At 37.5% G+C, this 27,516-nt stretch overlaps 1 protein-coding gene across 1 annotated transcript in view; it reads left to right on the forward strand.

The window, feature by feature from the left end:
• Positions 1 to 5,693: 5,693 nt before the first annotated feature.
• LOC127660696 (collagen alpha-1(XIII) chain-like) overlaps positions 5,694 to 27,516 on the forward strand; it is a 72,166-nt gene continuing 50,343 nt past the window's right edge. The window contains exons 1-8 of the mRNA XM_052151066.1: positions 5,694 to 5,714; positions 12,267 to 12,302; positions 16,952 to 16,978; positions 19,216 to 19,266; positions 23,325 to 23,360; positions 24,761 to 24,787; positions 25,116 to 25,142; positions 26,462 to 26,488. Of these exons, the coding sequence (XP_052007026.1) occupies positions 12,282 to 12,302; positions 16,952 to 16,978; positions 19,216 to 19,266; positions 23,325 to 23,360; positions 24,761 to 24,787; positions 25,116 to 25,142; positions 26,462 to 26,488 (216 nt within the window). The 5' untranslated portion in view covers positions 5,694 to 5,714; positions 12,267 to 12,281. The remainder of the gene's footprint in view (positions 5,715 to 12,266; positions 12,303 to 16,951; positions 16,979 to 19,215; positions 19,267 to 23,324; positions 23,361 to 24,760; positions 24,788 to 25,115; positions 25,143 to 26,461; positions 26,489 to 27,516) is intronic.

The raw sequence follows: 27,516 nt of genomic DNA on the forward strand, positions 1-27,516 counted from the left end.
TTAGACTTTGGGGTGAAATATTACCTGGACGTGTTCGTGACGAGATTTGTGAGATTGTGACAAGTCCATTTATGGGAGAGTTCACCCAAAAATGACAATTCTCTCATCATTTACTCACCCTCATGCAATCCCAGATGTGTATGATTTTCTTTCTTCTGAAGAACACAAATATTTTTAGAAGAATATATCATCTCTGTTGGGCCTAACAATGCAAGTGAATAGTGACCAGAACTTTGAAACTCCAAAAAACACATAAATGCAGCATAAAAGTTATCCATAAAACTCCAGTGGTTGTCTTCAGAAGAAATATGATAAGCGTGAGTGAAAAACAGATAATGAATTCCTTTTGTACCTTAAATCTCCACTTTCACTTCCAAAAGGTGAAAGAATGTGAAAGTAAAAGTGAAAGTAGAGATTTATAGTAAAAAATACTTAAATATTGATCTGTTGGTCTCATGGATTACTTTTATGCAGTCTTTATGTGATTTTTGGAGCTTTAAAGGTCTGATCACCATTCATTTGCATTGCAAAGAGCAACAGAGCTGATATATTCTTCTAAAAATATTTGTTTGTGTTCAGAAGAAAGAAAGTCATACACATCTGGGATGGCATGTGGGTGAGTAAATGTTGAGAGAATTTTTGGGTGAATTATCCCTTTAAAGCTGAATATTTCAGATGGACCATGTGACGGTTTCCATTTACACAACATTTATTCAACATCCTTTATTTGACATCCATTGTATTCCAACAATATTCACAATTATAAATCACCATTGGATGTTAATTGTCAAATTAATATTTGTTTATTTCCTGAATTTTTTTAGATGAATAGACATTTTAATACTAGACTGTTTAAAAGAGCAGCACACAAATATCTCTACATCTCCCTGGAGATGTGCTTGACGAACTCAGCATTTAGTATTTGTGCTGCATGTGATCTGTAAGTGCCCTTTGTGTAATGAACATCTCTTGTCCATGTAATGCTGGGCTCTTGGGATGCAGTCACCTTTGTTTCCCTGTGAGGAGCCCCTTCATTTACACAGCAGTGCTGTAGGCTAAATGAGAGCCATATGTTCCCTGCTACTGTGGATCTCAAATGGAGTGTTCTTCTGGTGGGTGACACTTGACCTTACCAGGCACTCCTTTGGGCCAACATGAGCAGCACCTAGCAGACCTCAGGGGCCTATTTCCTCAGCACCTGGGCCTGCACCATAGACCTGCTACACAAACTTCAACACATTCATACACACCACATGTAGACCAGTTTACTCGTGCACACCACACCACAGCCCCACCATACCCACTCCCGATTGTTTTCAGTCACAGTTACTCCTGATCTCTCAGCATACATTATGACATTCAGTTGAAATCTGTTCCTACCTCTGCACACTGCCACTCATAAACACCATGAACCACATGTGTGCCATTTACTTCTAAACTTATAGATCCTATTATTATCAATTATTCACTGTTTCTCACACACTTCATTTGTGCACTTCGACATAAACAGCATCAGTCACTACAAACCTTGTTTTTAAGTTTCACTACTACAATACATTTTAGATTTAGACAGAGCAGCAGACATTTTACAGATAAAAAGTTAGCTCTCTTAGGTATCTTAGCTTTGCTGTTAAAGACCTATCAAAAATGGAGTTTTGTGGCTTTTAGTTGATGTATGTTAGTTTTCAGGTTATCTACAGTGGGGTCCAAAAGTCCAAGAGCATTGAAAAACTAGGTTTTAAACTAAGAAAAGTTGCAATGTAAAATGAAGTAGATTTTGCAGAGTTTCAATGTCACTAATCATGTTAATGACATTGACCATGTTAACTTCTTAGTACAAAAGGTCAGATTGTCACGATTACCCTGGAAACCACTAGGGGCCGCCAAGTATTTTTATTGTTCCTTCCTGTCTTGTGTTTTGATTATGTGTTTTGCAGTTTTTGTCATTGTCTTTGTTTCATTGGTTCTTGTGATTATTAGTCCCTGGTGTTTCTTGTTTCCTAGTTTGCCCCTTATGCATTTAATCCCTTGGTTTTCCTGTGTTCTTTTCAGTTGTTACCCTTCATTGATGTAACGGTTTCTTCTGTTTTCATGTTTTAGTTTCCTGTGTTTATTTTACATTTAGTTTTTATTAAATAAGCTTGCGTTTAGATCCACTTTCATTCAACTCCTTCCTGCAAACGTTACAGAACAACTGACCATCACTATGGATCTAACAGCTGTACAATTAGGCTACTGTCTCTCAAACAAGGTGATGATACAATCAAGCAGTATACTGAGCGTTTCTGCAGTTTTCAATTGGGGAGACATTGCGTTAAAAGACCGTTATTGTTTTGGACTCAACGTGCCTGTGAAATCCTGTCTGCCTGGAGGCTTTGCCTGTTGAAATTAATTGATTATGCCTTGAGGCTCACGTTCTCTCCTTACACTGTGGGGTATGACAGTAATCCCTCGTCGCTGCCAGCGCCCACACCTTCCACGGTCAACGAGCCAGCACCCAAGCCTACCACGGTCAACGAGCCAGCACCCGCGCCTGCCACGGTCACTAAAAAAGAGGGACATACCAAAATGAGTGGAGGAAAGGAAGGCTAATTCTCCTCAAAAACGTATTCAATATGATTGAAACAACAAAAGTGATGAAATTAACAGTTGTTTTAATCAATTTACCTACTTTACCTAAATTAAATTTGCATCCTGCTGCATTCATAACCAAAAACAATTCAAGCCAATTAGCTTTCAGTATCACATTAATGCATGAAGTCTGCTTGTGGTTAATGGGAAAGGTGAAGAAAAAAAATATATATATATTGATCAAATAATAGTTATTGGAGGATCTAAAAACCTGTGAAAGACTGAACAACAGCATCATATTTAAATTCTCAATGAAGCAGTGGAATAATTATCAAAATAGTCTTAACCAATACAAAATAGGTATCGTTTTAAAGCTTAGAAGCTGCATTTTACAATGCATTAAAACCAAAACTGTACAACTGTGTAACAAATCCCTTAGTTCCAGGGAATGAGGAAGTGGGAGACGGCATACATCACTCCAATGAATAATTAATTATTAACTCACTGCTCATTTCTTTTCAGCACACGTTCTACACACACACACGTGCGGTTGCAGTGCGACTCTCTCTCTCGTCTGCTGCCGTCTACTCCCCTTTTATCTCTGCCACAGCTCACTGAAAATACAAAAAGCTGTTAGCACAGGTGTAAATCCTTAACCAATCAGCTTTTCACGGCCGCGCTCTCCACAGATTGGTGCTCAACCACACCCCCGCATCCACATATCCCCACCACTCAACTCAGGCCGGGGTCCGTCCAACCTGCCACCGAAATGTATATAGTATATGTCTTTGACATACAGGTAAACAGGTGTTGCTTAAAAGCCATGTTTCCACATATAACTTGACGAAAAATAAACAGAACATAAAATATTACATACCATTACTTAGAGGAGGGAATGTTTGTTAAAAGAGTCCAGACACAACATAATCAGAGCCATAGATAATCCACATGAAGCACAATGTGCACACAGCAGATAATGTGTTATCTGGCTAAAAACACATTAGCTTTCCTGGATCAGAAGACTTAATTGGAAATGATGTTCTACATTGTCCAGTGTCATGGTATGCTAAGCCGATCATATTAGGATTCAGATCGCTGCAACTAGAGTGGAAGTCATTCAGATATGGGCAGAGAGAATCGTTCACTCTAATTACATTTGTCCACCAGGAGATGGCACCAATTTCATGACACAGACTCAATGATGGCTCAGATGACACAGAATGGACATTTTATTTGTTTAGAGAGGCTTTTGGACACTTGAAGACGTTTTTGTACACTAGGGTACATTATTTTGTAATGCTAAAACTTTTGATTGCTTTGTCATATCAACACAAAAGTTTACTCAGTTACAGGTGACATGATTGGGAACCAATCAAAATCAGTTTTTAGAAGCTACCTTATTTAAACTCTGAGCTATATAATATCAAATCAGAAAAATGATTTTTTTATATAGATTATGATTTTATATTTAGTTTTTCTTGTGATTTTTCAACAGTTTTCAGAGAGAAAACTGAGAGAGACAGAGAGAGTCTCATAATTTATCATAATCTATATTATTAAAAAATGTATGGTTTTCTTTAAAATGAATTGTCCCTCTTCTTTTTTTTCTTCTTTTTTTGTAGAGCCATAAGGCTTTAATTTTGGGCATGCTACTGAAACAGGAAATCTTTAAAAACTCCTTCAGAGCTTAACGGGTTAATTGTCTTGCTGATAATACAATTTGTAATATAAAAAAATTATAATAAATGAGAAAAAACCAAAATAAAAACATTTTCACAAATGGACTCTTAGACCTCACTGTATATGGTACAGCAGATATATGCATGATGCAATTAATTATGTCTGTCTATACCAGGAAAATGGACCAATAAACTCATCTTGCTTCAGGGATATATACCATTTTTCTATTTTTCTCAATAATATACTCTCCAGAAAGAGAATGTCCTCTTCTCCTAGGATAAAAGGTAAAAAAAAAACAATCCCTTCGATAGATCCCGCCCCAACTTCCTTTTTCAATATGAAAAATGTCAGGACAGAAAATATTGCTTTCTTCAAATTATGTCATTAGGTCTAACATTTAGCTCTCTTTTTTTTGACATTTGAATGTTGTATGGTCACATTAAAGAGCACTGACAAAATATTGTACCAGGGATGCTTTTGTCCATCTGCAGTAGTTTCCTTCCCTGGGCTGAAGCTTCATTAATGGCTCCCCTCTCCACATTCTAGGCCAAGAGGAAAGCCAACAAACACACACTTGTATGCACTTCCACAGACACATGAAATTAACAACATCATGAGATAATGAAGAGAGTCACGGTGGTCTTCTTTAAATGATCAAGCAGCTGTCAGGTTTTAACCATTAAGAGCAGAGCCTTATAAACCTTCACAATGAATTATAACAGTTTTCTCACAATGGAAGAGAGAACCATCTAGGAACTGAATTTTGATTAGGTTACTATGATTTGATTCATTTTAAACCAGAGCAGGGTCCTCAAAAAGGCTCTGAAGTCAAGCATGTGATGTTCTAAGACAGGACAATAGTGGATTCTCGACCATCACCTTCATCTGTGAAACTGTATGTTTTGTGCATGCATGGGCCTCTAAATTAGCATCTTTTTTTTTAATTCAGACATTTTAACCTACTTTTATTTGTTAATGGCACTAAATGCTTAAGATTAAATTCACTGAAATGATGCTACCCCAGTATCATTTACAATAAGTAACCTAAGTATTTAACTGAATTCAGTTTACAAATTGAAAGCCATCAAATTAAAGAAGCATGTCATGTTATTAAAAAAAAACGATTTTCAGGGGCCCAAAGGGAATTCTGTTGTAAAAGCATTTGATGGTGTTTGCATTTGTGGAATGCTTCTTTTGAGTGTTTGCCCGCTGCTACCTTTTGAGCCTTGCCACAATGAAATTTAAAGTTAGATCCCATTTCCTCAATAAAATTGTAGACAATATTATCATTTGCATTAATGAAATTAATCAATTCTAAAAGCAGACTTTTCAAGTGAATTTTATTATGGCTTGGCAGGGTAGTGGATTCTTCTTAAACAGTAAAGTTGACTGATTCTTTCTTTATTCTGTACCCATTTCTCTCACCCCTTTTTCAGGGTCCACCTGGACGAGCTGGCTTTCCGGTAACTGTCCCATAACATGTCCCTTTGTCTGTCAGTCTGTCTCACTGTTCAGTTTTCTTGCACTTTAACTGTCTCTAGTGTCTTATTTTTAAGAAACTGTATTTTAACAATTCAAACAGAAAACTTAAATATGGAAACTACTATGTATTATCACAACACAACATATTAATATGACAATATCTTTGATCTTGCACATAGTAGCTATTCTTTAATAGCATGTCATAAATACGTCTACTGTATGAGGACACACTGAGACATCCTCTTAACAGAGTGAAGATATACAACCAATATATTGAGAGTACTTTTAGGTTATGTTCTTCAAATTTAAATTTAAATATGGTCCTGAAAAGTATTTGAGCCACACTTAAAAAAATGTGGATTCCATTGCAGAATATGTCCTAGTAGAGTAACCACAGGTGTTCCACACATTTTCACAACCAGAAAGCTAATTTCTAAGAAGTTTTACTTCTAAAGAAATTAATAGTAATTTTGAAACATTATATATATATATATATATATATATATATATATATATATATATATATATATATATATATATATATATCATGACCAAACCTCATATAAAGCTCTTTTATTCTACATGGGGCAGCCATGTTATGATCACATGACCAGCTGAATACTGCTCGCTTAATTAATTTATGTAACTGCACTGTTATTGGACACTTACATTAGTGGATTTGATTAATCCTGGTGTACTGTGCATAACAAATTTCTACAGTGGCATTGGTAACTGAAAACGTCTGTGTTTGAATGATGAAGCATCCGGGCCACTAGATGTCAGTAGCCACTTTTCCACCATTAGGCCAAACGGTTCTGAGCATGTTACGGAAGGGTTACAGTAGCCGTGTGCGCCGGACCATAGGTAATGATGGACCTGAGTAACAGGGGCCCTCACTGGAAGGTGGCACACAGAAAGCCTCCATTGATATTCCATCATATTATAATTTTTTATATATATAGTAATACTATGCTATTGATTTTAATAAAACATCGCAAGACTCTGTGTTCCACTTGTAAAAATGGGGAGTTCCCCTATAATCTGCCCCTATAATAGTCTCCTCCCATGACAGTGACCCCCACCCACCTCGATAACAGTGGTGCATGGTCCAAACTGAGTACACGTCATGATGTCATTTGCTTACTCTGTTAATGTATGTACAGAAATGAATCCAAAATCGGACATTAAAAAAAAAGTGCGGGGAAAGTGCAGGAGGTAGAGCAGCAGGTAGCAGAGTTTTTTTTAACAGATAAAGAGTAAGCCATACATGTCAAAATAGCTATAGGTTAATATTTGTTTGATATTCATGTAAAAATGGTCCAAAATTAACACTTGGCACATGCTAAATGAGAGAGAAATAAATGCTTTTTGTGAGAAAATAAAACGGAAATATTCGCCAGGTGCTTTTCATTAAACAGTGAACAACAATCAGATGCTTGCTTAATAAAGAGACGTGCCAATTCAGATCAAACGGTCAACATCTGCCACTACTCACGCATCTACTGTATAAACATATTTTACTTCAGTGCAAAATTTACCATTAGATGTTCATCTGTGATGCCTAAATGTTATTTTTTCCAGAACACCATGAGATACATGTGATATTTTCCTCACATTTAGCCACCAAAAGAATATGTGAGGGAAAAAAAATCCCTTGTCCTTGTGCTCAGATGCCATTGTCTATTTAAAGAGACAGTCCTGATTTAGCATGTGTTCTGAGTATCAATGTAAATAATTGTAAATAGAACAATGTATGCATGTAAACTATAAACATGTAACAGATATATATATATATATACAAAATAATAAATACATTTTTAAAGACATTTATTGATGGAATGTAAATTCATTTTATCAAGCATTCTTATCAGACATGTTTGCAGTGGTTACAAATTGTTTACCTTTCCACCTGGCATGATTGGCAGTGTGCTGCATGGGGTCTTGGTAGTTCAGCAAGTATTGACGCTGTCTACCACCCCTGGAGTCACGAGTTCGAATCCAGGGTGTGCTAAGTGAATCCAGCCAGGTCTTCTAAGCAACCAAATTGGCCCGGTTGCTAGGGAGGGTAGAGTCACATTGGATAACCTCCTCGGCTTCAAGAGTAGTGGTTCTCACTCTCAATGGGGCACGTCGTAAGTTGTGCGTGGATTGTGGAGAGTAGCATGAGCCTTCACATGCTGTGAGTCTCTGCGGTGTCATGCACAGTGAGCCACGTGATGATATGCGTGGATTGACTGTCTCAGAAGCAGAGGGAACTGAGACTTGTCCTCTCACCTCCAATTGAGGTGAGTAATCGCGCTACCACGAGGACCTACTAAGTAGTGGGAATTGGGCATTCCAAATTGGGAGAAAAGGTTAAAAATACAAAAAAATAAATCAATAAAATATTGTATTACTAGATCCAAATAATATTTGCATTTGAACATAAAATTGTATTAATTAGCACTGTTAAATAGCCATCGAAAATGTTTACACTAGATAATATTCCCTCCGCAAACTCAATTTGATCAGGGGTCCCATAAATAGTTCTGTGCCCGGGGCCCAAAATTTGGTGCGGTGCCCCTGACAGTAGCATTTCCACTTGAGCACTGTTTGGCATGGCTCGATTATAAACCGTTCTTGGCACGAAATTCTCACCATGGTTAGCTAACCGTACTCAACCATTCTCAACCATGCTGGTAGGATGGCTTTAGTACCTGGCGACTCATTTAGTGTATCGTCATGGTTTTTTATGATGGCTTAACTAGTATTGTACCCTACATTTATTTTTCGAAACGCCTGTTCCGTCAGGGAAGTAGATGACTGGCTCATTTAAACTCAAAATACATCAATATATTCTCATTTACTATTTTCATATAATACTTAATATCATATTTTGTCAATAAATATCCTATTTAGCTAGTCTGGGAACTTTTAACTTTCTGCTTGTTCGTGTCCAGTGGCAAACATAAGCCCTCTGCAAATGATGGTAAACCTCTCGCTTTTTCTCTTTACTCTACTTTTTGCAACATGGTCCATGTCTTTGTTGTTTGTTAGCAGAGTAAAACTAGGGAAAAAAAGCAGTCCTAACAACTGGAATATGCAATCATACTCGCTCCAATGTTTACCTCTCATGCCGTCTCCAACAGATGGATCTGTTGCGTACAGTCTCCCAAATTCACCGCACCACAATGGAAAAATTAAACCATAACCTTGCCAGCTGGCCCAGATCGGCACACAATGTTTCAGTTTTGCGATGAGAATTTGTTCGGCCCGATGGTGGAATAGCAGCTAGTGTGAGCCAATGTAAGCCACTTCGACACACTTTTACTGAGAGCACCTTTAAAATTAATGACACTTGGTTTGATATCTAATGCAGTGACATACATACAATTATAAGTGTAGCACCAGTGTTCAAAAACTTGTTTGGGACCATTGTGTATTCACCAAAAGTAGATATGCTATAGTAGATATGTGTAAAAGCAAGTTAGCACATTGTGTTTTGTATTTAGTCATATTCTCTCAGGCCCTTTGGTGTCTGCCTGGATCTACTCTTCTGAATTTCTGTTATTCTAATATTACACACTAATACTCAAACACATCTGTTTTTCATTATGGCATGTTAGAGAATCCCATCTTAAATGTGAACTCTACTCTACCTGCCAATTATAACCTGAAAACCATCATCACTCATGACAGCTCTCCTTGTGAAACTTTGCCATAAAATCTAAAAAGATGGAGAAACGGAAGAAACAGTTCATTTGCATTATTTTCATTTGAATTGTTGATAGGTATGGTCAGAGTGTGAATGTGATCCATGCCAACATTTTTGATTGATTGTATTTTCAGGAAATGAAAATTCAATAAACGTTGTTTTGTCTTAAGATTGAAAGGGTAGAGAGGAAATGGGCGGTAAATGTTAAAATTCTGCAATTAAGCAAACTGTGTCTATTAGATTAGTTCTTTATAAATATTGATATTGGCATGTACACTACTTTTGAACTTATTTACTTTTGAAGGGATGCATGTGGTTTGTATATTTAAGCTATTTCACATATTCACACATACAGTACATATGGCTATTTAATGGATCTCATTTTTGTCAGATGCTTTTTAGGGTTTATTTGGATAAGTCAGAAAAAAGGGTTTCGTCAGAGTACTTCATATGTACTTCTCTAAATTATTTTTCATTATTTCCGAATTGGTTTAGAAAAGTGTGCTTGTTTTGCTCTTTATCACAATATCCCCATTGAAAATTGGTAGTAGGACATACCCCTGTAAAACCACCTTAGAGCATATCTAATGCATGTTTTTAGAGACCTATAAATACTCTGCAATGGACATTTGGACACATTTTATATTTTTTAGAGAATCAAACAGTAAGACCTTTGTGATCTTTTCTTTAATGCATCAAACTAACAGTGAAGGAAGAAACATTTCATCTTTACAAACATTTACTCCAATATGGATATTCAGGTAATGTCTAATAACACATTGATACCATTCAACTGTCATACTTAAAATATATTTTCTAAAAAGGCATATTGCGGTAACTCAAATTAATGGCATAAAGCAGAGTTAAGTTAGTCTCAAATCAGCACCTTGGACAGGGCCAAGAAAATTCGCTCAAGAAACATTCCTCTTGGGACATTCTGCAGTAGTCAATGAATTAACTCTAAAGGTCAAGTTAAATGTTCTAATATACTATCCATTGTCTTAACACAGCCCTAACAGTAAGGTCTAACAGCTTGAAAGCTTAGTTAAACAACCAGGCACCTGCAAGTCAACAGTCCATGAGCACATTCAATGTTTTAGCAAATGTCCCGTTGACTTATGAGGCGTTATGGGGGTTTGGCCAAGCAGCCCCATCGTCAACCCCACTTTTCCATTACGTGTTACTTGAGTGAGTCGTCAGTGAGCTGTCAACGCTCCCAGTCCCTCTAATACACTGACCTGCCACGTTAGGAATGCAAATAAAAACAGCTGTAGGAATTGACAGCGTTGTGTAGTAAGTCACTTTAGCATGGCAGGAGTTTATGAGCATGTTAAATAGCATAAAATGTTTGGAAATGCACAATGAAATGTCTTGTTCCAGCACTGTAAATGGTGAATCCTTGTGACCATTTATTATATCAAGATCTCAGATTACTATACAAACATTTACCATAATTGATTCTCAATTGCTATCACTTCCAACAGGACATACTTTCCCACACTGCTGTCTTTTTCAGACACTTCATCTTTTTTTTTGTGGTCAGCTAGCAAACATCATCTTGTGCAAAGATTGTGAAATGGGCCGAATAAGGAAATGAACTGCATTAACCTGATGCTTTTATTGGGATCTTTATAATCGCTGGCCACCTTTAGATCATTTTCCAATTAAGGTCCTTAGGTTAAACCTTTATAATGAAAAAAGTGTTTACATGTTCCACATCTATAGGATTATTGCTGTATACATCGGCGTTGCATATATTGCATAGATTTCCTATTCAGAATAATCTAAGACATTATTTTCCTAGTATTCTCTTCTGTAAAACTATGCTCTTGTTTTTCTTTAATTGATTTTGACTGTCTGTATCTAATATCACCTAGAATAACCTTGTTGGATGTTCAGATACACTACCGGACAAAAGTTTTGAAACACTTGGCTGAAATGTTTCTCATCTTAAAAATCTTCTGATCTGAAGGCGTATGCTTAAATGTTTGAAATTAGTTTTGTAGACAAAAATATAATTGTGCCACCATATACATTTATTTCATTATAAAACTAAAATTTAATTAAAAGTTTTTGAAATTGATGACCTGGACCAAATAAGAAAGAAAACCAGCCAATAAGTGCCCAACATAGATGGGAACTCCTTCAATACTGTTTAAAAAGCATCCCAGGGCGATTCCTCAAGAAGTTGGTTGAGAAAATGTCAAGAGTACATGTGTGCAAATTCTAGAGAAAGGGTGACTACTTGCTAAAATATAACACAGTTTTGATTTATTTAGGATTTTGTTTAGTCACAACATAATTCCAATATTTCCATTTATGTTATTCCATAGTTTTGATGAACTATTATTCTAAAATGTGGAGGAAAAAACAAAATGATAAAGAATGAGTGTTTCAATACTTTTGACCGTTAGTGTATACATACATGTTCAGTTTCTCTGATCTGGTTATGGCAATCATGTTATTGTGTTTACATGACTCATAAACAATCAGAATATGACCAAATTCCAATAAATATCTGAATGATGAAGCTTGCTGTCTGACCACCTCTACGCACTCTTCTTCTAAGTCTTGTGTAGTTGACCTTTAGCCTTTAAAGCATCATCAGCATTCAACCCACCATTATGAAAATATAGAGAATAAAGAGATACTAACATTTGTCCACTAGTGGCCATTCAATATTAACATGTGACAAGTTAATGACAAGAGCATTAAGGGACAATTGAAAATTAGTCAAGCTTGTAAAGTTAAGTTTGTGGTAGTGCCTCTAGATTGTGGATATCCAATCTGTCATATTCATTGTTCCTGATTTTCCTCTTGATTTTGCATTGATTACTAGGGAGACAAAGGATCAATGGGTATTCCTGGAAGAATGGTGAGTTATTTGAGAATGTACACTAAGCCCAACCTGCTTGACAGTAGTATATTGCTGTGACTTTTAATAAAACATTGATGTTTAGTGACATGCCATTGACATCGTTTACAGTATAGCTAAACCTTTCTAGCCATTACTGAAAAACAAGGTTACACCTTTACTTAGACACACCAGTTAAGTCTACCAAAATTCATACAGTTGAAGTCAGAAGTTTACATAGACTTTGAACATTGAAACTAATTGTTTTAACAACTCCACAGATTTAATATATATGTAGTTAATATAATATATTAATAACTATAGATTTGGCAAGTCATTTAGGACATCAACTTTGACACAATGACACAAGTAATTTTTCCAACAATTGATTACAGACAGATTGTTTCACTTTTAATTGTTTATATCACAATTCCAGTGGGTCAGAAGTTTACATACACTAAGTTATCTGTGCCTTTAAGCAGCTTTAAAAATTCCAGAAAATGATCTCAAGACTTTTGACAATTAGCCAGTTAGCTTCTGATTGGAGTTGTACTGAATTTGAGGTGTACCTGTGGGTTTATTTTAAGGCCTACCTTCAAACTCAGTGCCTCTTTGCTTGACATCAAGGGAAAATCAAAAGAAATCAGTCAAGAAAAAAAAAATTGCGGACCTCCACAAGTCTGGTTCATTCTTTGGAGCAATTTCCAAACGTCTGAAGGTACCACGTTCATCTCTACAAACAATAGTACGCAAGTATAAAAACCATGGGACCACACAGCCCTCATACCACTCAGCAAGGAGACTCAGTCTCCTAGAGATGAATGTGGTTTGGTGCAAAAAGTGCAAATCAATCCCAGAAAAAGGCAAAGGACCTTGTGAAGATACTGGAGGAAACATGTAGACAAGTATCTATATCCACAGTAAAATTAGTTCTATATCGACATAACCTGAAAGGCTGCTCAGCTTCAAAACTGCCATAAAAAAGCCAGACAACAGTTTGCAAGTGCACATGGGGACAAAGATCTTACTTTTTGGAGAATTGTGCTCTGGTCTGATAAAACAAAAGTTGTACTGTTTGGCCATAATGACCATTGTTGTGTTTGGAGGGAAAAGGGCGAGGCTTGCAAGCTGAAGAACACCATCCCAAACTTGAAGTATGGGGGTGGCAGCATCATGTTGTGGGGGTACTTTGCTGCAGTAGGGATAGGGTTGCACTTCACAAAATAGATGGCATCATAAGGAAGGAACATTATGTGGATATTTTGAAGCAACATCTCATGACATCAGCCAGGAAGTTAAAGCTTGGTTGCAAATGGGTCTTTTGAATGGACAATGGCCCCAAGCATACCTCCAAAGTTGTGGCAATATAAGGACAAAGTCTAGGTATTGGAATGTCTACCACAAAGCCCTGACCACAATCCAATAGAAAATTGGTGGGCAGAACTGAAAAAGCATGTGTGAGCAAGAAGGCCTACAAACCTGACTCAGTTACACCAGTTCTGTCTGGAGGAATGGGCCAAAATTCCAACAAATTGTGGAAGGCTACCCAAAACGTTTGACCCATGTTAAACAATTTAAAGGCAATGCTACCAAATACTAACAAAGTGTATGTAATCTTCTGACCCACTGGGAATGTTATGAAAGAAATAAAAGCTGAAATAAATAATTCTCTCTACTATTATTATGACATTTCACATTCTTAAAATAAAGTAGTGATCCTAACTGACCTAAGACAGAGAATGTTTTCTATGATGAATTGTGAAAAACTGAGTTTAAATGTATTTGGCTAAGGTGTATGTAAACTTCTGACTTCAACTGTACATCACTTGAACAAGGCTATACTTGTCCTTTTTGGCTACACATTATGAGAAAACACTCTCTCCTTATTCCTCATAGTGAATTTGTTTTGGCTGTGCAGTCAGTTGAAAAATGGTGTACTTGTTCAACTTTAAATAGAAAATAAGCCGCAACGAAGCACTTTTTCTTATCAGTTACACTTTGCACGCTGAGAAGCTAAAATACGCAGCCAAACTTAGAGGTGATCTTGGAAGAAAAACATGGGATATATATATCAAGCAACCATAGAGGGACAATATATGAACAAATTCAAGATGAGAGAAAAAGATTTGAAAAGCAGAGACAAATCTTAGTCCAGTTGCAAGTTCTGTTTTACCTCGTCATTCATAAGATTTGTGTATTGTAAATCTAGCCATTTTTTTGTCATATTAGTGCAATGCATCATATGTTAAAAAAGAAATCAAGGTTGATCTAAATCCAGTATGCTGCTTTTTGTTCATTTATTTAGAAGTCGTGTAGATATCCCACTGGAGCAAACCAGCTACTTTTATCATTTAAACTGATAAAACATTAGTGTCCTCAAATGGGACATTCCAGACTTCTGACCCTTGTAGGGTTGAAATACTCTAAACTCAACCCTAATGCTTTCTCTCGAAAAATAATCCCTGCATAAAAGTAGGTTTCAGGAGCGTTTAAGTTGAACTGTGAGCCACAAGCATAGCATCCCATAATTTACCCAGCTAAAGCTACTTTGTGCTTCTGTAGATTCTCACAGGAAGTGTTTTTTCACCCTTTTGACTTATCCTTCCCCCTTAAACCTCCTCCACTGACCATTCTGTCTGTGAGAAAAGTTAGCCGCCCCCTCATCTACCATCCATTACTCAAATCAGGCCAACAGTGTAACACATCAGTGCTTCCAGGCACCCGTAGCCTCCAATACCCATGACCCTGCTGAAAAATTCAATGGTTTGCTGGTTTAGACTTTTCTTGAGGATTTACCAGTCTGGACAAGCAGGTTTTAGCTGGTTAAAAATGGTCTCCCAGCCAGACCACTTGAAAAGTGGATAAAAAACAAACACATCTTAAACCAGCCTAAGCTGGTTTGCTGGTATTAGCTTTTCTCCCAGTCAGGCTGGTCTGTTTTCTGTTTTAAGAGGGGTTTTGTGTACTTTTCAGATGTTCAGGCTGGGAGACCAGCCTAAACCAGCTGAGACTAGCAAACAAGTTTAGGCTAGCTTAGATGTTGAAAAAAAAACTGATTGGTTTGCTGGTCTTAGCTAGTTTCCCAGCCATGTCAGGCTGATCTGTTTGATAGTTTTAGAGGGGGTTTGGGTAATTTTCAGCTGGTCAGGCTGGAAAACCAGATTAAACCAGCTTTGCCAGTATGGCAGACCAGCTAGACCAGCCTAAACCAGCTGAGACCAGAAAACAAGTTTAGGTTAATTTAGATGTTGAAAAAACACCTAAAACCAGTATAAAGTGGTTGGCTACCCTTAGCTGGTTTCCCAGCCTTGTCGGGCTGGTCTGCTTGCTGGTTTTAAAGGGGGTTTGGACACTTTTCAGCTTGTCAGGCTGGGAGACCAGCTTAAACGAGCTTGGCCAGTTTTGCAGACCAGCTTTATCCAGCTAAGACTAGCAAATAAGCGTAGGTTAGTTTTCATGTTGAAAATAAAAACTCCTAAAACTAGCCTAAGGTGGTTTGTAGGCTTGGGATCAATGCCGTTTTCACATATCGATAATCTGAAGATTTTCCCGATGATTATTGATGCATAATAGTACATTTTTCCATATATATATATATATATAGGGCTGCTCATTGCACAATAGTCTTTGTCTTTTCAAAAATATTTCTCAACACAACTTTCGTAAAATGTGAGCTGCAGGGTTAATTTAAAGTGGGCCACACAACGGACGTGTCCAGCGGACGACATGGAGCGTTTTAAAATTAAAAACAATTATTTTCTATAAAGGTACGTATTCACACACCACTGGCTCGCTGTCTCCGGAGGCTGTTAAAAATTAGGCTGTACCAGAACTCAACTCACATAGTTTTCCATTAAATTCAACCCAAATCATTATCAAAGGACATAGATTATTTACTCTAATGACTAGTCAGTACTGGATGATATATTGTGTAGGAATATATTTTATAGAGCCTACACAATGTATTTTCAGTTACAAGTGTGTCTTTAGGTGGTTTGTCAACTTCAATTAAATATCTATTCAATGCTTCAAAGTTTCATTCACTAACCTGAAAACTCATCAACGTCACATTGTTCATTCTTGAAGACGTACAAAAACCTCTGTAACTTTGGACTGCCATCAGCTCGTTATCTGTCTGTGACATCTGCTCCGCGACCGGCTTCAGTAAATGTTATGTCACCCCCCTTGTGTTCTCCCAAAGCTATTACATCAGACTACATTGAATGAAATGCAACTGGCAGTGAAATGAAAGCACACAAATTATGCTTCTAATTTAATTGTCAGCCAATGTTAATATATCGATGCCTCAAAAATGTAGCAATAAAATAACTTGACAATCAATAATAGATATACATTGACATTCCTAGTGGTTTGCTGGTCTTAGCTGTTCTCTCAGCCTGGTCAGGTTCATCTGTTGGCTGGTTTTAGAGGGGTTTTTCACCCCCATTTCAGTAAGGACCCCGACCCACCCTTCAAAAACATCCCCACATTTATGCTCCCCTACCCAAAAATGCTCCAGTACCTCAGTGTCTCTCGTACCCCAGCCACCAAACAACCCGTCTCAGGCTGCTGCATGCCAGTGTCCTCTCTGAGCATCTCTAACACTGGTTCCTCTCTCTGTCTCTCTCCTTCTCACTGTGCATGTGACTGTGTCTGCTGTGACTGACCAGGGCTTAAAGGGAAACTCGGGGGAGAAGGTAAGTGCAGGACATCGGCCTGCATGTGCTGAACTGAGTATCTCTGTCGCTGGAGGTGGTTGTGTTGATGTGGGTGTGGGGGGTGAACAATGTGAACAGGTATCGTGATTTATCTCAGGAAGGCTTTAGGCTTTAGTTTGAAAGGCCTTTCCGTTACATTCGGAAAACATTTCCCACAATGCTTGGATTACCTGTGTTTATTCTTGCAGCAGTAGATCTGTAAAAACTGCTCTGAAGTTGGAGCTGTTTAATTTAAGACTCCCCATTCTAGACAAAGAGATGTTTGGAATAGAGCTGCTCAAGAAACCCTACCACTATAGCTCGGATCCAAACAGTCTGCGAAGCTACCCAAAATCCCATTTGGTTTTCAAAATCCTAGCTGTGTACCTTCAATGTCTGCTCCTGTATGTATTTTTCTACATAAATTGTGCCTGTGATTCCATATGATTGAGCACTATATACTGGATTTGGTACATTGAACTTTAGTTCCTGTTGTGGCATTTGTGGTTTAGGCTGTTCTTAAACCAGTCCCATTTGGCAGCTGCTCTCGATGTTTGTACAAGCCAGCAGTTCTGCGGGCTCCCTTCATCAAACCAGAATGATATTTAATGTCTGAGGCAGAACATGCAACGTGAGGAGAAACATGGTTCTCATCCTTCACCATCGCAGAAGAGCAGTTCAACTTCTACAAGATGGTTACCCCCACATCCCAACAAAACACTGATCTGCCACTGGAGTTATTGAGAACTTGTAGGATAAAATAAATAGTGAGGTGACCACCAAGCCCACAAGTGGAGAACCAGACAATATGTGGCCTTGGAACAACCTGCCAAATCTCCATCCAGAATAATCATTGGGCTTCCCTCATATTTACATAGACTAACTGTTTGGGGGTTTACTTTACATCCCCTATTTTTAAGTGCGGTTATCTTTTGCCTTCCAGCTAGAGGCAGTTATGACTGAACAACACATTTCGGGTGAAAAACTTCATTAGATATTAAAACAACCCTCTCTAGATGAATGAGCTAGCCCAAAAACTGGCAGCCTTAACGCTCTTGTCCCAAAACCCAAATAAATTCTGTTTGATTTTATGCAGTTACATGGGAATAGCCAAGCGAATAAGGATAAAATCAGCCGAATCAATGATTGATTGGTTGAACTTTGCAAGAACTGCTAACTTGTGATGATGTATTATTTGAACTGAAAGGATTATTTGCAGAGCAAAATTAAATCTGTTAAGATTGTATAGTTCATTAGTAAGTTAAATCCTTAAATATTATTCCGTTTGCTCTGGATGATTTTTAGGGGGAATTTGCTCCTGCTTTGGCTGATTATATATGGACTCTTTGTATGCTTCCCATTCCTAGCTGCCAAATGCTTGTAATGCAAGCCATTTAAAAGGTATATCTTTAGATCTTCAGTTGCCCAATTGCACAGATTTTTTCAAGATTCTTTTAGTAACCATAAACCACTGGGGCAAAGTTTAGGAGTCCTTCTCTTTTCCACGACCTGAAAATAATCCACAGCAGCCTTGTACATCACCCCTCTTTCACTTTGCATAGGTAACTGAAAAAAGTGCTAAAACAAATACCCCTCCACCCCATGATAAAGCAGGCATTCAAGCAGAGAAATTAAAGTTGGTCCACAATTTGATGGATGGCTGGGTCATCAAAGATGTCTTCCTGATAGAGTTTCACATGAGAGAGCTAATTAGGGAGAGTGTTGGAAACCTGAGAGCTTTTCCTCTCTGACCACAAATTGTTGTGGGATCATGCTCGGATGTTTGGTGCAGCGCTACGGACAGGCGGACACAGTGCAAATCACCTAGTTTGCTCCAGATAACCAGCCCGCCGGGCCATTCGCTGTTTACTCAGCAGTGCTCCCTGACCCTCTCAGCTCGCTGTCAAGACGTAAACTACGACTCTGAAATGAGAACCAAGTGCAGGCTCCGCTGACATTTTATTTTCAGACCAAAATACTGTGTTTGCCTCTGAGGCACATGCACGTTTTTAGAGAATGCTTCTTTAAAGCTTTCTCTGTGAGGAGACTTAGTGGAAAGAGTTATGTTTAACAGATGTCACAGGGTATTTCAGAAAGGTTTTCATATTTTTCCGATATATTCACGTGCTGATGCATTTGGCCTCATATTCTTGGTGTAGTTTAGGGTTTATATCTTTCTGTCTTTCTTCTGTCATTTCCTCTTCTCACTGTCATTCTATCTCTCTATCTGTCCTTAGGGAACACCAGGGGAGCCAGGTCTATCTATCATTGGCCCACGAGGACCTCCTGTAAGTGTTTGCTCTGTCACTAATAAAATTCTTCATCATCTCCTCCTGCTAATCTCAGATCTCCAGAGTAGAGACAGGGCAAAGGTGCAGATCTTGCAGTTTTGGGCCTACATTTTTCCAAGACTTTTTGGCAAAGGGAACTTCTATTGTCTTGATTTTCCTGCACTTAACTTTTAGACCACCCCAGTGTGAACTCCACAAATATATGGTCTAAGGTAGATAAGACAGGATCACTGTCGTCCAACAGACTACTGTATGTGGAGCAAAGCCGATGAATTTCAGCTAATCAAGATCACTCACTGAGCACTTTATTAGGAACACTATGGTCCTAATAAAGTGCACAATGTGGTCTTCTGCTGTTGTAGCCCAACCGCCTCAAGATTAGTCGTTTTGTGCATTCTGAGATGCTATTTTGCTCACTGCAATTGTACAGAGCAGTTATCTGAGTTACTGTAGCCTTTCGGTCAGCTCAAACCAGTCTGGCCATTCTCCGTTGACCTCTCTCATCAACAAGTAATTTCTGTCCGCAGAACTTCTGTTCACTGGATGTTTTTTGTTTTTTGGCACCATTCTGATTAAACTCTAGAGACTGTTGTGCGTGAAAATCCCAGGAGATCAGCAGTTACAGAAATACTCAAACCTGCTGATCTGGCAGCAACAATCATGCCACGGTCCAAATCACTGAGATCACATTTTCCCCCCATTCTGGTGGTTGATGTGAACATTCACTGAAGCTCCTGACCCATATCTGCATGAATTTATGCATTGCACTGCTGTCATATAACTGGCTGATTAGATCATTGCATATACACATATACTCATAATATATATACTGTATATATATATGAAAAGTTGTATATGGTAAATTAAGTTAATGCATTATGATTTAACATGAACAAACAATGACCCATTGTATTTTGATACATTTACATTAATGAAGATTAATAAATGCTTTACAAAAAATAAACACAAATTGTTCACTGTTAGTTCATGATACCTCATGCATTAACAAATAAAACCCTATAGAAAAGTGTAACCCGTTTTTAATTTCTGCTGAGGTAGCCAAAGGGTCCAACCAATAGATATAGATTTGCTTAGCAAGTGCAAAAATTATAGGGAACATTTCATATGATCCTGGAATCTTACAGCAGCTTGTATGGAAGCACTTACACTTCGTCTGAGTAATGAGGGGCTTTGACTCCCACGTAATGACGCCCATTTGGAATATCATCTTCATTAGTAGGGAGGAATGAAAACATCCCAGCCCTTGTCATTAAAATCCAGACATTAGACTTCCAGATTGCACTGTATCTTGAAGTGGGCGTTCAGTCTTCAGGTGAAATGGGGCTTGTCCCCAATTTGGCACTCTCTATCCCTTTCTTCCTCTCCACACATTCCACTCAGAAAGACAAAAGCATAATGTTTCAGTGCAATTTCCTTTCTGATTATGCCGTGCAGTGCCCTGGCCTTGCTTTGTCTTGTGGTTTCCCCATTCATCCTAACACACTATTGGCTGCTGTGCTACGGACACCTTTTGGCTGAGCCGTCAGACTTCACAGTCAAGACCAGACATCTGTTTTTCTGATAATTCTCTATAACTATGCTCCATCACCTTTAATAAGGCGTCATGAGTGGACATCAGGCAGAAGTTTAATTGCAGGACTGTCTTAGTGAGAATGTCTTCAGCAGGTGAGCTGACAGCACAGGCATTGTCCTCACCTCCGAGAGGTGTGGAGAGGCCAGCGGAAATGACTTTTAGCCATGCAGGTAGACCTGACTGGGTGGTAATGGTTTCTTTCCCACACAAAAGAGTGGTAATTAGTAAAAATACAGAGTGTTAATAAAAAGCTGTTAAGATGATGAATTGAGCTACATTTATTATCCTGGCAGATGCTTATTTACCATAGTAACTTGCGAATGATGGAATATCAGCGAGTACTAACAAACTTTAGAGTTCAAATATTTTCTTTAATTGTTAAGAGTCTTGTTTTTGTTGAATGGTTTAATCAAGGTGCATGTTGAAGATTTGTGCTTGTCCTGAAAGTGCCCCCAGCTTAAACCAGCCTAAACTGGTTTGCTGGTCTTTGCTGGTTTAAAATGGATTTAGTTGAAGCTGATCTCTTTAAGCCCCAATTTTAACAAAAGCGATATGCTGTTATCTTAATATTGGTCATAATAAGGTGTGATTATGAATGTTAATGGTACAATTTACTTCGTATGGATTTTGTGTACTATTACTGAGAGTGATAAATCTTGCCAGAACACACTATTATAGGAATAGTTCACCAAAAAAATTAAATTATCTCATCATTTACTCACCCTCATGCCATCTAAGATGCATTTGATTTTCTTTTTTCTGCAGAACATTTTTAGAAGAATATCTCAGCTTTGAAGGTCCACACAATGCAAGTGAAAGGTGACCAAAAAAAAAGCTCCAAAAATCACATAAAGGCATCATAAAAGTAATTAATACTCTCTGTGGTTAAATCTATGTCTTCAGAAGCAATATGAAATGTGTGGGTGAGAAACAGATCAATATTTAAGTCCATTTTTACGATATATTCTCCTCCCTGCCCAGTAGGTGGCGATATGCATGAAGAATACAAATAAGTATTTAAAAAAAAGAAGATGAAAGTAAAAGTAAAGATTTACAGTAAAAAAGGACTTAAATATTGATCTATTTCTCACACTCACCTATCATATCACTTCTGAAGATATAGATTTAATCACTGGAGTTTTATGGATTACTTTTATGCTGCTTTTAGGTGCACTTGGAGCTTCAAAGTTTTGGTCACCATTCACTTGCATTCTATGGACCAAAAAAAATCTTTGTTTGTGTTCAGCAGAAGAAAGATAGTCATACAGATCTAGGATAGCATGAAGGTGAGTATTCACCTTCTTATTTAGTATTTATCTCAGTATTTAGGGTGAACTACTCCTTTAAGTCGGCTACCAAGAAGTTTTGTAAGATTAAACTACATTTACCACCATTCTCTTTGAATGCACAAGTATAAAATGCATACATCATGCTCCAACTGCACATTTTGCTCTTCATTTCATTGCAGTAGAATTCAAAAAGCTTCCTTTGGTTGTCAATAAGTGAAAGAGAGACCAAAGTCACCTGAACGCACATCACACCATAATTACGACTTCCAAGCTCATAAAAATAAACTTCCATGGATAATTGTTTTTTTCAACAGGGAAGTCTGTTCTAAAATGTATTCTGTGTTTAATCCTAAAATCAGACTGTAATCAGAAAATTGTTGTTATATCACTCCAAAAAGAATGCTTTGTATTGTAGCCATAATGGATTTGTTGGTTTGGAGAAGCTCAGAGAATTCTTTTCAGTGGATTTAACTTGTTTGTCCACATTGTTACTTCTTGTTACTCTTTAGTTACAGCAAAATCAGTCTTGTTTTGAGTGATTCTAAGAAGGCACATGTTGCTACTTCCATTGTTCCAGACCTTAGCTTTGGGTTCCCAAGGAAGGGAAACTCAGCCATGTTCCAATAACTACCTGAGACCCAGACATACAATCCCCTTCATTAGCTCTGTTCACCTCTTCCTTGTAATTTTCTCTCAGGTTGCTCCATGAAACCCCATTTTGCTAGGGATATTGGATGGCTTCCTCATTTCCCAAGGGCTGCAAAAAGGTTTTCAGGAAAGCAGAACTCAGTATTGTTCTCAGGAGAATGTAGCACTAATCATTACTGACATTTAAATATTTAATTTGTGAGCCTTTTCTCATTGGCGCTCACATATTGAAACAGGACAACTCTTTAATTTGTGTCTATTTGTTCTATCTAGTTTCAAATTTCAGTCTGTATTTAAGTGTTTTTAGAGTTTTATTTGTCTTTTTCTCCTTATCCCACACAAAGTGCTCCCAACAGAGCAGAAAGGCTCCTGTTCTTCAAACTCAATTATGACTCACACGACTGAGTTGAATGGGAGAACAAGACTCAGTCTCTCAACACAGGCCTCCTTTCAACAAGTTAACATAATCCTCCTGTTTTTCCGTATAGAAAATAACTCCTCTTCTTTTTTTTGTCTTTCCTCAGGGGCAGCCCGGTACTAGAGGATTTCCAGGCTTTCCGGTAAGAGTCTTTTGTCTAAAGTTAACTGAATAAACTTGTATAAAGAGTTTATTTCTGAGTTTATAAAAGCCATCAATTAGCAATTGTTTCCCTAGCTCTTTATTTAATGAATGCTTGTGGGAATGGCTCACGAAACTCACAGTAGTCTAGACATGTAGCTGTCATTTTACTAGTTGGATAATGTGAGTAGCCGCGGACCATGCATTTGAAGTCTAGGCCTTCAGTGTGATTCATGCCATTAAGAAAACACAGTTTCACAATGAACAAGACACCGTATGCCCATCATACATTATGTGGCAGTCAGCTAATAATACCAATTTACATTGTAAAAAACACGTCCACACATGAAAGCCAGAACCAAGGAGGACTAATACTAAGAAAAAGCACTCAAAATAATATGTCAGATTTAAATTTTGCTTGCAATACATTTTGTTTCGTCAGGGTACATGGTTACTTTTCAACAGTCCTCCTTTCCTGTTTAATGAATCAATCGCACAATCATGCAGAACATCTCTGTTTTTTAAATTCATAAGGATCTCTTTCTCCATGGCAATAACATCAGTGATGACAGCCGACTCATCAGCATCTCGCGTTCTTCGCTTTCAAATCACTTAAAGCGTGATTGCATCACTCAAGGTCAGCTAGAAGAATAGGTGCCTGGACTGGGACATATCCTAAAGGCCACACCCACCAAGAACAAATAAATCAATCTGATTGGCTGATGAATCTGACAATCTGACATTAGTTGCCCATTCATTTGCACTATTGAGGGATTCTGTAGAAATTCTGAAGGCCTGACGGAGTAGAGCTCAAACTCACATGCTGCTTCAGCTAAAGAGGCATGCGATTTGTGAAACAGTTGTTGCACTTTACTCGAGAAATAATTCTGATTGGATAAACTTTTTGCTTTTTGCTATTCATTTGTAGATGAAATAGGAGTGGAAAGCGATTGAAAATACATTGGCAAAAAGGTCAATGAGAATGCAAGATTGAAAAAATATGTATTTATTAGGCATGTTACGCCAACAGAGAAGGCTTTACTTGCAGTGAGAAATCACCACTGAATGTGAGACTATACAGGAAGTGTTTGGTGTACAATATATCCCAGGGCTGTTTCTATAGACTGTCTAAATGCTCTGGTACTAAAGGCCCTTTTCAGGTGTTTATTAAATTCGTTGACCAATGATCTGCTCGAAATATTAAGAGGAGTTAGAATACCTCAGTATAATAGCCTCAGTGTTCCTATGTTATGCTGGCCATTTATATTTGACCTGCGCCTTGGTTTGAACTTTTTTTTCCATAAACATTCTCATATCAGAGAACTAGTCTACACAAGAAAATTGGAGCTGTTTCGTGCCTTTCCAATATTGCTAATCTGCTGTTCTCCCCTTTTCTTCCAGGGTCCAATTGGCTTGGACGGGAAACCCGTGAGTTTTGCTTCATTCCTTACAAATGTTTGACTAATTGCTACTCACATAGGTTTGGAACCTCGAAATCTAGTACCAAATAATTTGGCAGTAATTGATAATTGATGGTCATTATGGCAAGGATGAGGATAATTATGTTAATAATGATTATGGCAATTATTGTAATAAATTCACTCTTATCACCATCATCATGACAGCAGATTAAATCAATAATGAAATGTGTATAAAGAATGACCCTTCCTGTATATTATGTAATCAGTGCTACCTACTTAAAGGAGAATTAATATTTTTTCTTTGCCAAAAATGTGGTGTTGTTCCCCTCCAACAGGGACAGAACGGTCCAAAAGGTGATATGGTAAGCATTTTCTTAAATTTGCATTATTGTTTATACATTTTAGCAGCCTCAACAGCACTTTTGCTTTAAATGTAATTCTAAGAAAACACATTTTAACCTTGACCAGTATTAACTGAAGTGTTAACATCTGAATCTAAATACTATAAATTTTTAAGGGCCACACATAATGAGACCTGTCAAGTTCACTTTGCCTAATGAAATACTGCTGGGCTAAACTCAACCAACACACCCTAAAAGAGTTTGTCATAAGGAGAAATATGTCATGGAGTAAAATTAGAAATTGTCAGTGCTCATAAAAATCACCAGCAGAGCCATTTTTTACCAAGATAGCTTGTTATGGTGGTGTTTATCTAGGCTGTAAGCATGAACAACACTCTTGAAGTTTGATTTATGGGTAGAGCAGTATATTGCATGTGTGCGTATGATGAGAGACAGTTTGCCCGTGATTCGTTCATTGTGGGTTGTCAAAAGTGACTTCTAGTGACATATATCACATAGCAATAACTTCAGCCGCCTGTGGTATCAAAACAAAGCATTGGGTTTGGATCTGTCCTTTTAAACTGTGATTTGAAATTTGTTTTCCAGAGCTTTCACTTATAGTGATGAAAGAGAATGGGCAGATGCATTATGTTCCCGGGCTGTGCACTTTAAACTGTTCCTTATGAAATGTAGTACAGCCACTAACTTCTTCCTATTATAGCATCGTGAGAAACCGCAAGCTTAGAACTCCTCCAATGTGACACCTCTATGAGACAGAATCAAAGCTGTATGGCCGCTGCTGAGGTTTTGAACATTTTTTAATATTGGACTTTCAAAGTAATACATAGCATACCTTCAGCTAGGTTTTTGTTCTTGTCTTTCATTGATAAGCTTCTTAGATTTATCATGTTCCACATTTGCCTTTGGTCTTATTTATTTGGGAGTTGTAAATATATTGATTGGTGGTATTTTTGGATAAACATTATGGCTGTATGGAAGGTATTTCATGTTTGGCCAACAATCTGCTGTAATCAATCCAGATGTCAGCTTTAAGGATGTGGATTACATGTTCTTCAGGGTGTGTAGTGCAAAATCACAAAAATAAAGTTGATTAATGCTTTTGCATTTAAACTTTTTCCCCCTTTAAAACAAAGGGATATATATATATATATATATATACATGCAGTAATTCTACATGTTCAACATATTCCATTCCATATCTTCTTTTTTCTGTTAGTGCTTATGACTGAGAGGTTTGGTGTTGTTGACTGTAAACAGGAAAACTTCATCACAAAAAAACATTGAACACTCCCATATTTTGATTGTTATTATTTTCTCAGGGTCCTCGTGGTCTAAAAGGAATTCCAGTAAGTGTTTGCTTAAAATATATCAATATATATTTAAACACTCTTAAACAATTAAGGTTAAAGTTGCTCTAAGTGGTTTGAGCCATTCTTAAATTTCCACAAACTGAGCCGTTGGATTAGCCATGCCCCTTCTTTCCAAAACCTTTACTCCAAAGATACCAAATAAGCTTTGTTGATAATGGCACCAAGCTGAAGTGGTTGTCTGAAACACCAGCAGCAAAATAGCGCCCTCAACTGGCAACTGTTATGAACAACATGGCATAAAAAAGGCATTAAGGTGATAGTTCACCCCAATCATTTACTCACACTCATGCCATCCCAGATGTGTATACTTTCTTTCGTCTACTGAACACAGGCAAAGATTTTTAGAATAATTTTTCAGCTCTTTAGGTCCATACAATGCAAGTGAATGGTGACAATGAACTTGGTTGCTTGGTAGCTAAATTGAACATAAAAGTAATCCATAAGTCTCCAGTTGTTAAATCCATGTCTTCTGAAGTGATATGATAGGTGTAGGTGAGGAACAGATCAATATTTAAGTCCTTTTTTACTATAGATTATCCATGTTCACTTTCCTAAGAATTCCTCTACCCGCAGAGTTCTTCTTCTTGTGTTTTTGGTGATTCACATTGTTCATGCATATCACCACCTACTGGCAGAGAGGAGAATGTATTTGGATAAGGACATATTTTTTTATTTTAATTCATAAATATTGATCTGGTTCTTATCTACACGTATCATATTGCTTCTGAAGACATACATGTAACCACTTGAGTCTTATGGATTACTTTTATGCTGCCTTTATGTGATTTTTGGAGCTTCAAAGGTCTGGTAACAATTCACTTTGTGGATTGTATTGTATGGACCTGAATATTCAGTGTAATTTGTGTTCAGCAGAAGAAAGAAAGTCAGAAACATCTGGGATGTCATGTGGTTGAGTAAATAATGAGAGAATTTTCATTTTTGGTGAACTATCCCTTTAAGCCTCAATAATTTGCTGCAATTACAATACTATACTTTTTTGCATA

This window comes from Xyrauchen texanus, chromosome 20 (assembly GCF_025860055.1).
Source record: "Xyrauchen texanus isolate HMW12.3.18 chromosome 20, RBS_HiC_50CHRs, whole genome shotgun sequence".
Lineage (NCBI taxonomy): Eukaryota > Metazoa > Chordata > Actinopteri > Cypriniformes > Catostomidae > Xyrauchen > Xyrauchen texanus.